The 12,008-nt window shown below is 36.1% G+C and overlaps 1 protein-coding gene across 1 annotated transcript; it reads right to left on the bottom strand.

Moving 5' to 3' along the window:
- Positions 1-518: 518 nt before the first annotated feature.
- Positions 519-1,506, bottom strand: LOC135143147 (mitochondrial inner membrane protease ATP23 homolog). The gene has a single exon (XM_064075013.1). It carries the CDS (start codon positions 1,358-1,360, stop codon positions 575-577), a length of 786 nt encoding a protein of 261 aa, XP_063931083.1. The 5' UTR covers positions 1,361-1,506; the 3' UTR covers positions 519-574.
- Between the last annotated feature and the right edge of the window lie 10,502 nt (positions 1,507-12,008).

The raw sequence follows: 12,008 nt of genomic DNA, 5'->3' as shown, positions 1-12,008 counted from the left end.
ATTACCGATAAAGTTTTAATTTTTACTGGTACGCTCATTAGTTTGCACCATAATGAACATGCACTGTTCAAGTATACACGAAATTCACTGTAATAACCACTCAAATAACAATAATTGTATAGTTATATATACCAACCGTCTTAGAGAAAGTTTAAAATTTTATTTTTTACAAACTATTCTTACTATTTTTGTTATAAAACAAAAAAGTTGCAAGCAACTGTAGTTTTGAGTTTTTGGTTAATTATAATACAACGTAGATGATTGCAGAATTAATTAAAACGTTTGGTTTTAATGTTTACTCATTTGTAAGTTTTTTTTTTTAAGAAACGAGTTTAATGTTTCATAACAATATTTTGCATTTGTAGTATTGAAAATGTCAGCAATCTTAAAAAAAACAATTTTTTAAAAAGATGCTTCGTATAAAAACATTCTTTAAATTTTCTCATCTGTAATTAACGTAGCTGTCAACTGTGCTCCACTTCTTTTACACTGTGATTTTTTTTAACTAAAATAAAGTCATTGTTTAAAAATTTATTTTCACTACTTTTGTGCTTAAATATAAATACAAAAAAGACTATGAATTATCATATCCATAATAATATCCTTCTGTATATGCTTTGAACATATCATCAGAATTTCTCCTAATCCGTCGTCCAATAGGTTCCAAATCACTGTAACACTTGGGAAACACTCTTTCTATTGCGTCAATTGCTTCAGTGGTAGAAACATCACGGGTAGCTAAAATGGAACTCAACGCCTTACTTTTGACACAGTCACCATGAGCCTGTTTAATATTGAAAACTGAAACATCTCCCTGAGTCCATGCTGACAAGAAACTGCAATGTGCCAAGTTGGCAGCTCTGATTTCAGTACATGCTAAGTGATCAAGGTTTTTAAAATTTAGGTCGTGTCGACAATAATCAAACATGTGAATCATCTCATGTAAAAGAACACTCTGTATATGTCCTATTTTATGTACTGAATTCTGACATATTACCACTTGATTAAGTATGGGGTCATAACCACCAGATACTGTGGGTGCACATTCTTCACAAGAGATGTGCCTACGAATGTCGACTGGGCAACCAGAACTTTTCAACGCACCCATCATTAATTTAATTATGGGACTCTGCTTAATGCATTTATATATAGTTCGCTCACATTTAATTTTACTAATGTTTTCTTGTCCTTTGGTATCCAACAAACTTGTTATTCCATGCGTTTCTGTACTTTTTTTACGACGTTGTGGATACAAATCGTAACCCCACTGACGATCTTCCGAAGATGAACTTCGCCTTGAACTCTTTAATTTATCGTCTTCTAATTGTTCTGCTGACGAAGAAGGATCTATGAAAGTCATTGTTAATTCGCTATTACTTCAAGTGGCCAATTATAATGAAACAGAGGGTGTTATTTAAGATAGGACAGAACAGTCCAACATGTAACAAATTTGAGGTTAAGGATGGAAGACATGATAGAACATCAGACGTCAGAGAACGAGCATGCAACATCGGACATCAAGGCCACTGTATCATAAAGTACCAAAGAAATTTTATGTATAGAGGGAGTACAACGCTTACTGTTTTGTATCCCACATACACAAACCCGGATAAGTGGTTGAATCAGTAACATAGCTAGATTTTATTGCTGTGTATTAGTTTTAATTTCAGTGAGTTACATTTGTAATTGTTCCAGATTTTAGTGGATGTTTACAATGACCAGATACTCGAACGGATGAGAAGTGTACTAACCACAGTTTTTGGTTAAAAATCAATATTTTTTGTTTTTTTTTAAATCGTATTTAACTGAAACTCGTCTGCCACTGTAATGTGGGGGTCGCGCCTCGGTTCTCTCACCTGAGACCCCCGAGAGATGTGGGGTCACACCTGTGGGTCACACTTTGACTGTATGGAAGGTGTACGGCATACTCTATCTATATTTATTCAATACCTTGTGATAACCCAAACTTCCCGCCTTAAATTGACCTTGAAAAAGTTTGAAAGACCCGTGAAAAATTTAAAATTTGGCCTTGGCTGTGATCGTCTAACAAAAAGGAACCTACGTTGTGTTTTTTTTTTTTTTTTTTTAAATGGCGGGAAGACGTTCTTTCATACAAGTGAGCATACATTGCGTGTGAGTCGAGAGCGCAAGAAATAATAGACAACATTTTTTGGAGGGGCTAAAATTCGCACCCCCTCTCTAGGAGGAAAAGAGCTGCGAGCATTAGCCCCAACATCCCCCTTCGTATATTCACCGACATTTCAAATGAAACACCTTAAAAATATGAAAGAAAAGAGACTCGCGAATTGACAGACATACACATATGAAAACCGAACAAACACAAAATCCTACACATATGTTTGGAATCAATGCAAATATTTGAACATCACAAATTTAATAAAACAAAGCAAAATCTGAATTAAAGTAACTGGATGCAAATACATAAGTTATTATGGGCGTGTGGCGTCAAATTGAAAATTACGGCAGTTAACAGGAGCACATTAAAAATACCCCTGGGGCGTTCTAGCATAAGCGGAGTTTGGGGCTCCCGGCCGGGCTGGTCTCCCCTGCCACGGTGATTCTATCTATCGGCAAGCCTACCGCCTAGCACCTCTCTACCTAACGAAGAGACGTACCGCGCTAACCAGGCCGTTTCGGTCGAAAACTGTTCGTTGGAATGTCAAGGCTGACAGCTTCACGTCGTCCAGACCGTTCCCACTGACAAAGCCTGCATCCCTTGTGCAGATGGCGCGACAAATTCCGCTAGCCCCCACGAGGAGCCGCGCCCCACGCTTCTGTTACGTGTTTCGGTGTTATTTAACCTCAATTCCATTTTTAAATGTTCAGTTTCTTTTAACTCTGATATTGTCGACAACTGAATAAGTGTTAACGCTTCAAAAGAGCAATAAACAACATTTAAATTCGCCAAACAATCTTGTGAAATTTTAAACAACAAATAATTCTTATGCGAGATTAAAATTGGACATCAGATAATTTATACGATGGAAACATTCATCAACAAAATATTTACAAAACAAAACTTAACAAAGATTTATAAAACAAAAGATCTAGTGTGAAAGAACCTTGTGCAAATAAAATTATTATGTGAGGTTAAAACTGCAAAGCATGGAAATTTACGTTCAATTAAAATTATACAACAAAGAAAATTTACTGAGTATAGCCCCTAGAAAACACAATGTAATTCTAGGGGCTATATTACTGAGGTTAACACTGTGAGATTGAGAAATATTGTATAAGGTGAAAAATTGCAAAGTTAACAAAATTTACATGAGATTAGTACTTGCCACACTTTATCAACAATTCAAACAAAGGGTTTACATTATGTTAAATTATATCATTTAAGTGATTGGTTACTTTAAAAAAATACTTATTTGAGAGTTTAGCATACCGGAAAGTGGTTACCCCAAGAAAACGCATAATATTTAAATAAACACAAAAATATTCAGTCATCGTTGCGAGGAAAAAGCGTCTCGGTGACGTAAATTTTATCGTTGCGAGGGAATACCTCGATGATGTATATTTTAGTGTTGCGAGGAATAAGCCTTGGTGATGTAATCAATCATCAATCTTTAACGTTGCGAGGACATGCCTCAGTGATGTAATCAATCTTTAATGTTGCGAGGACATGCCCCGGTGATGTAATCATGATAACGATGATAATAACCATGATAACCGCCAAAGGGAAGAAATTATTTTAACCCCCCCGCCAGTTCGCAGTATAATGAATTTTATTAAGTTAACTGCCATAAATGAACTATTAGCAGTCTTGTATGAAGAATTAAGAAGTGAACACTTACGCATATGCATCCAGAAACTTATTTATGATTTGTTAAACAAAGAATTATTATCCTGACTAAATGAATTTCATGAAATTTCCTAGTAAGGGAAGGAAAGGATTGGTTGCGATTGATTGTCGTTAAACAAATGCCTCCTCCCTTTTATTAATTACCAAACCAGCTAATTTAAACCTAGCTACTTACAGCGTCCTTTCACCATGCATCTACTACACTGAACCGAAACATAATGACTCACGCTTTCAACATGCCGCCCTCTCCTACCAAGCCGCCCTCTAACTAAACATGCAGAACTAACCCCTAAGCGCTACGTGCATATTTGGTTGCGTATGTTTAACGATTTTTTTCATGATTTTTTTTCTTTCAAATTCAAATTATTCAAATGTGATTTCACGCTGCTATTAATTAATTTCAGCGCGAAAATTTGATTCAAATTCGGTCGCCCTTTGTAGAATACACACTCTTGTGTGTCTAATTAAAGATGCTATCACCAGGACAATATCGGTGTGGGTGGGTAGTTGAGCTTTGCCTAAACCTGGAAGGTATATCAAAAGAAATTCATAGACGATAACTGTTAAATTAAAATGGGCGTTCATAGGGCAGACAGTGGAGTTATTTTTTATTTTTTAAAAATAAACTCTCTAGAGATGATGAGAAAGTTTCTAACTCAAGTTTCTAAACAAAGAATAACACAGAAGAATGATATATTTAAAACACTCGTGTAATAAAAATGATGTTAGACTTTTGGTATTATTAGTGCAGTTAGTTAGTTTTACAATTTAGCTAATGTAAATTTGGTTCACTTTGCCATAACCCTGTCAAAATTAGGATAATGTTGAATGCTTGTGCATCATTTGTTAAAGATTTTTTTATCTTGATGTACATAAAATACTTCCATATAATAATAATACTTACATAAAATACGTGATCAAAATTGTGAAAAATAAATGTCTGTTTTGTGACTACTTTTTTCTGCCCTAGACCTTGCGCCCAGCTGTCTGAGGGATTGTGTAGCACTAATTATTGTTATAACAGTTTAAAACTGTTTACATTATCTGAATGCACGCAAACCTTTCATATGCTATTTGTTCTTTGATTAATGTACAGAGTGAAACAAAATCACTCATGTCAATGTTTTGCATCACCAAGCATAGCGCTAAGTTGTACTTGCTGGGAGAGGAAACTCTGCTTGGGGTAGCCAGTGCCATGTCACTGCTGTTTGTCACGCGGGGGATGGAGTATACAGTTGCGGAATAAAATTTGCCCCAGGTGCCAACGGACACGCGGACGTTTGCGGGGGCACCGCGACATGGTTGTACATTGCTGTGGTTAATGTGAAGAGACAGTCAAAAAGTCTAGAACCATTAGCGCTACTCGTCCCACAACTTTAAACTGTCGAATTAAATCGTGTGCAGTGCCATTTTAGATATAATAAATGTGAAGGTCTTCTTAAAATCCTAAAACTGCGTGTGTTAAAACCTGGTTTAAGATCATATTCTTTGTTGCATATGCCTGTTCCATGTGCTATGGCATTTTTGTAAATGCTCGCTCGAAGAGGCTCAGAGGCTGCAGATTTGCACTTCAAAGAGGCTGTAGGTGACGAAGAGATGGCGAACTAACCCTGTATATTGCTGTAGTCGCCGAAAAAATGTTCAAGTGCTCTAAATGTTCGTTTTCGCTATCCGAGTAACAAAAGACTAAATCGTGCAGCACTACACTGAAATGTCTTTGAAATGTTTGAGCCGTCTTACGTAAGTCGAACGTCATAACTGTAAACTCAATTAAGCCAAATCAGATGCATACTGCGGTCTTCGGAATGTCCTACTCCGCCACTGGGATTTGGTGATACGCCCTCACCAGGTCGATAGTGCAAAACACTTGCTTCCCCTCCAACCTCGCTGCAAAGTCTTGGGTATGGGGGACCGGGTGGCTGTTTGGTACTGTCACACAGTTTAAACGCCAATAGTCCCCACAGGGGGTTGTTTCTTTTTCACCAAATGAAGGATGCTGGTCCAAGGACTCTTCGATGGTCGGCACCAACCCTGTTCCATCATAAACTGGAACTCTGCTTTAGCAGCCTTAAGCTTGTCCCGTGACAGTCGTCGCGGCGTTTCAGCAATTGGTGAACGTGAAGTGAAAATATGGTGTGCAACCTTTACCTTAGGAGCGGTACCTGGTGGTGACGGGCGAATGATCTCCGAGTACTTCGCTAGCAACTTGTGGTGAGGTGAAATTTTGGCCACGGTCGAAATATTTGTACACAGGGTGCTACGATCCCTGATGTAGACAACATTGTCGAAGCATCGATGAGCTTCCTGTTTCGCAAATCTGGGAGAATGTGTAGTGGTTCAGGAAGTCTGCCCCAATTATGGATTTCGCCACATCCGTCATGGTGAAAACCCATTTGTGTCTATACGTGTAGACCTTGGTGTCGTCGCCTTGTATCGGGGACTAGACGTTCTACCGTTGTTGTCAGTGTAGCGATCTGCTTTTCCAATCCGTTGATGCACTCTTCTGACTGTGTCGTAACTTCTGAGGAGGCAGCTTTTGTTTTGTTTACTTGTCCCCTGTACACGATGACCGCCAGGTTGCTTGTATATATTTCCATCATCTTGTCCACCATTTCTGCTATCTTATCGAATTTTAGACCGTCCGCGCCGGAGAGGACCAACTGTACGTTGCTTGGCAATCGTTGTAACCACAACGTTTTCAGGAAGTCTTCTTACATTTTAGTTCCTGCAAGGGTTTTCATTTCCCTTATCAACTGCGAGGGTTTTTTGTCTTCTAATTCAAGTTCTTTTAGAAGTTTGCGGCTCTGTCGCTCCTGAGAATCTGTATACGCCTCGATTAGTTTTTTCCTAATCGTTTCGTACCTTTACTTTTCAGGAGAATTGGTATTATGTCACCTACCGTCTGTAACTCACTTGAATCGAGGGCCACCACAACCGTAAAATATTTCGATTTATTGTTAGAAATTTTCCGCCGTATTATTTCTTGTTTTCGCGGGCACTCACGAGACCACTTGGACATCTGTGCCTCCGACTTTAGAGCCGCCCCGATGGTCCCTCCCCAGAGAAGGAACTGGTGCCCGAGCACTGCCGCTCCCGACCTAAGGCGCCGCCTGACGTGTTCGTTTTCAGCGGTACTAGTCGGCCTAGGGCGCGGCATTGAGGTACATCACCCTCACGCGATGTCGGCGATACTGCGGACTGTCAGCGACGCCCCCCATTCACCAAAGTTTTATCGCAACATTCAGCAGATTATGTTCTTTGAAAGTTTTTTCAATTTGTAGGAATATGCAACATAGAAGGATGTCTTTGATTTGTTTAAAATTTTTAAAAGTACTGCACTATAGCAGGTAAGGATGGAAAGAAAGATACTGTGATAAAAATAATAATAATTAAACTTAGGTGTAGGTCCAATTTTGTTTAATTACATTAAAATTGATAATAAAACATTTCAGTTAATAATACAGTACCTAAATAATTTTTAACAAAGTTATTGCTTTTGGTCGGTTCCTTGACATACTTATCTATCACTTAGAACGAAATTGACAAAAATCGTAATATCCCCTAAAATATTTTTTAAAGTAACTGTTTCTTTCATTAATAGTTTAACCAACCCATGGTCCATCAGTAGCTTTGTAAGTAGCGTTGTAAAGGAACACAATTTAAGATAAGAAACTTTCAAATCTATCTGTAAAGTTATCCGAGTTTCATAAAAGTACTCACATAAATGTGTAGCAACTTTCAGTGGCGGGAATAAGCTACTCCAAATTTACAGAAGTGGAAAAAAAAATTCTACTTTATGTACAGTAGTAGTTTTGGAATTTGAAAGGATGAAACTTACGAATACTTGTAGTAAAGAAAACGTAATGCCAGAACATTCCCCCCTCGCGAATTGTTAATTTTGATCTATAAAAGTTGATATAAATTTTGGTTTTAAATTTCTTTTATTCCAGCAATGCTGAAATTTACATACAGTTAAAAGTAATTTTTCTGGTGAATAATTCCAAATACCATAACAATATTTCATCTGCAAAGCCCCGCAATAAAATTCGTTATTAGTGCGAGTAAGAAAACCGAGAGAGCGTTTATCAAGGATTCAGTGTTTTTGCAATTATAACTACTTATGTATTTGCTTCATTTTACTTGTCAGTCTCATTAAAATAAATTGGAATACTAATGATTTAATTAGTATTAAAGGTTTTTAGTTTTATTAAAGTTAAGGAAGTATTGTAATCGGACGATTGAATACTTTCATGTCTTCTCGATGTTTCATGACCCCTAGAGTATGAAAAATTGGTCTCCCTTTCCGTCTTTCGTTTTGTATTAAATAGATAATCTTCAAAACTACTGCATTGATTGTCGGTAAATTTTATATGTATTTATATTATGTATATTGTGTAGATGGTAAAACGCTAATTAAAATTTGTCTGATCATCCCCACCAAGAATGGGACGACGTCATCTTAAAAATTTACAACAGCAAATATTATTTAAATTTTATAAAATAACGTACTGCTGCACTTATGGTTTATGAATCCATGTTGAGTTTTTAGTCTGGATCTCCACATTTTTTGAAAAAATGCTTTGAAAACAATAACTGCATATGTAGGTTTCAAAAACTTAGGCTTTTCATAAATGACGATGACGTTTCTATAATATCAACTTATTCTGTCAATAATTCTTCATTTAGGAATTAATTGAATACTAGTGTGTCGCGTGATTTTTAAGAAAATTTTTAGAAACAACTGCAATTCGTAGTGTGATTCAGTTTTTCTTTTTGAAAGGCTTTTCCCTATTGAGCGATTCATATATCCTTCTTATGAAACCATTCGTCTTTGAGTTAATGAGTTCAAGCGCCGAAGAACATCTGTTGAATATCCACCATGTTCTGGAAGTCCAAAAACTGTCAAAGTTCGTGATATGGTTTTGGCTTTGGCCAATAGATGAATGAAGGTGCGTGAGTTACCCGAAGCTAGAGGCATTTCAATTAAGAGCGTTCATTTGATTAACCCCCAACGCAAAAAGAGGGGTGTTATAACTTTGAAGCCTTTGTCGGTCTGTCATTCAATACGTTTTTTTTTTTGAAAACTGTTTTATTCGTGGTTCTAAACTAGATATATTTGATATCAGTTCAGCTATTTCAAAATCATCAGCTCATTACTACACAGTATACACAGTTAATGTAGGAATTAGCTCTGTTCGTGCGAAAATGGGGACAGCGGTGGCACATCGATCGTCACAGCGAATTTCTTAAGGGTTCATTGTTTTTTGTCGTGGGTTGTTGAATGTTAAGACTTGTTCATAAAAGCGTGTACAATATTACAGAGATAACAATCACAGAGATAACGCCATTCACTTTTAGGAAACTTGCAACGTTATGTTTGGATTAAACAAATTTTCATATAAATATAAAGTTGTTAAACTCGTATTTTTTCGTTGAGCTGGTTTCAAAGAAAACAGCTTACATTCTTCATTTCATTTATCTATCAATTTTTTATTGGTGCCCAGGTGTTTTTCAGCATTGAACGTAGGTATAAGAGAGGTAAGTATAATAGAGGTACATTATACATTATAATACATACGACGGCCCTTTCGTCTGGCCCTCTTTCGAAGCCGCATTGTTGGTGCGAGGGTACTTTGCACATTGTTTAAAAAGCCTTCAGGACTGAAATACGATACCATTTAGTGGTTTTTCTCCCTAAATGGACATTAATTAGTAAACGTAGTCGTATTCTGTTACATTTCGGTCGCGTTGGAGGTTTTTATGCGTCATACATGTGGATGAAAAGATACCGGATAATGTTCTTTGCGTTTTATTGCATGTTTGATGTCTGAATGGTCAATTTATGTCGAGTCGTCAGCGCTTAATTAGACTTGGTGTTTATTTCTTAGTTATAAAAAATATTCAGACTTAACAGGACATTTCCCGCAAAGAAAAATAAATTTTTAAAAAACTTTAAAATCGGATGTGTTGAAGTTTGGTTTAAAAGTCTTCCACATTGTTATTTCGTAGTTCATAATGATGGGTGTAATTAATTTTGAAGTTGACTAAGTACCAATAAATTATGTCTTGTTCCTGAAATTCGTCAATTCAAGTTAACCTGAATTTGAAATTAATACTAAAGCAATACGACATACTTATTTTATTCGTGGCGTTTCTGGGTAAACGTTGAACTCAAAAGTCTGACAGGTGTGTGTGCTTTCCTATAAAGTACTATAAAGTATAAAGTATAAACCCTACTTTTAAAAAGATTACACAGTGTCTGACGTTACTCAATTAAGAAACAGTGAATTTTTATTAAGATGTAATATTTTTGACTCTAAAGCGTACGTAACTTTTTTTAACTTTACATTACATAATTATTTTTATTTTAATTCATACTTAATTTAAAATAAGTCGTAAAAAAATAAAATTCGCACAATCAAATCTTATAATTTTCCGAAAAACCTGAATTTGTTGTACTGTACTTTATGGGCGAGAGAGTTTCTGTCGAAATAACCTTCTACCATTTTTTTTAATATTGTTTGAAAAAAAATAAGGTTGTATTAGAGAAAGTATTCATGCCGCCATAATATTGAAAGCGTGAGAATATATGTGAACCTGAAGTATATTCTGCAAGAATTATAACGACGAACCCTATAAGGTTCGACAGCAGTTGCTGAAAATTGTCTATAACTTCTATAATAATAATGATAATAAAAAAGTTTAGTATATTAAAATGAAAGTATAAAAAAATTGAACATATTATTAGTATATTCTTTTATTCTAACCATATACGAGGGTAATTTGATAAGTTCTTACCCTACCATAGAAGAAAAAACAATTTGAAAATCAAAATATTTTTTTATTCAACGTAGTCCCCTTTCAAACCTATACACTTTACAGCGATCCTGCAACTTTTCTAAACCTCTTAAAAATGATTCTTCCTGCTCTTCAAACCAAGTCTCCACAGCCTCTATTATGTCGTTGTATGAAAAACATTGATGGCCTTTTAAGTTTTTTTTTTTAATCGAGGGAGCCAAGTCTGGAGAATAAGTATGGCCAAGTATTTTGAACCACAATTGCAATTCATTAATAATGCGCGATGTGTGCGCAGGTGCATTGTCCTACAAAAACAGAACGGCTTTGAAAATTTTTTTGTCCCTCGTTTCCACAATTTTTTCGTGCAGCGTTGTTAATAGGCTTGAGTAGTATTCTCCTGTAATGGATTTGCCCTTTTCTAGATAATCAATCATAATTACCCCACGCGAAAAACTGAAGCGAGTACTTTTCCGGTAGATTTTTGCACCCGAAACTTCTTGGGCCTTGGAGAACCAGAATGTCTCCATTCCATGGACTGTTGCTTTGTTTCTGGATCGTCGAAATACAGCCAGGTTTCATCCATGGTAATAACACGGTTTAAAAAGTCAGGGTCCTCATCAAAAAGGGTACACAAAGAGCGCAAAGTTTCCACTCTTGTTCGCTTTTGATCGGCATTCAAGCATTTTGGAATCCATGTTGCTGAATTTTTTCTCATATCCAAATCGGCGTTCACATGAAATCCTTAGTGTCTCAGATGTCTGTTTTATGGAAATTTGACGATCTGACAAAATCATATCGTGCACTACGTCAGTATATTCAGGAGTGGGTACCGAAATCGGTCTTCCTGGTCTATCGTCATCTTCAACCGACACTTTTCCCCTTTTGAAAGAAGTAATTTTTTACGGTGGCGTAAGAAGGACAAACTTCACCAAGCGTTTTAGACATATAATTGTAAATTTTTTTACCCGTTAACCCCTTTAAACACAGGTACTTAATAATCGATCTACGAATATATTCAATTTTACTGATTTCCAAACTTTCACTAGAGATGACTTTTTCAAAATTCTCGTGCACAACAATGCTCAAACTTTTCGAAGTCAAATTTGACAGTGACATTTCTAATAAGTTGTTGTTTGTTATCAATGTTATCTTGGTATTAAAAATTTGTTTCTTGCAGTGGAAAGGCTAACAGTTTATCAAATTACCCTCGTATACATACAAATTTACAAAAAAAAAAATCGTTTGTTAAAAAACAAAAATAACTGACCGTTCTGGGATTTTATGCGCACCTGTAGGTATGCATAATCATTACAAAGTGATTTTTACTTCTCATTTAAAAAAAATGGTTGTTCATTTTATGCTGCATCGTTTAAGAAGGGATTTT

The sequence above is a fragment of the Zophobas morio genome, unplaced genomic scaffold (genome assembly GCF_036711695.1).
Source record: "Zophobas morio isolate AGI-343-1 ecotype UQ-CSIRO unplaced genomic scaffold, CSIRO_AGI_Zmor_V1 ptg000058l, whole genome shotgun sequence".
NCBI classification, from domain to species: domain Eukaryota; kingdom Metazoa; phylum Arthropoda; class Insecta; order Coleoptera; family Tenebrionidae; genus Zophobas; species Zophobas morio.
Note: the sequence above shows the minus strand (reverse complement) of the source record. Positions and strands in the feature narration are given on the sequence as shown.

Coding starts and splice junctions, on each gene's coding strand:
- LOC135143147 (XM_064075013.1), bottom strand. CDS start 1,360: ATGACTTTCATAGATCCTTCTTCGTCAGCAGAACAATTAGAAGACGAT.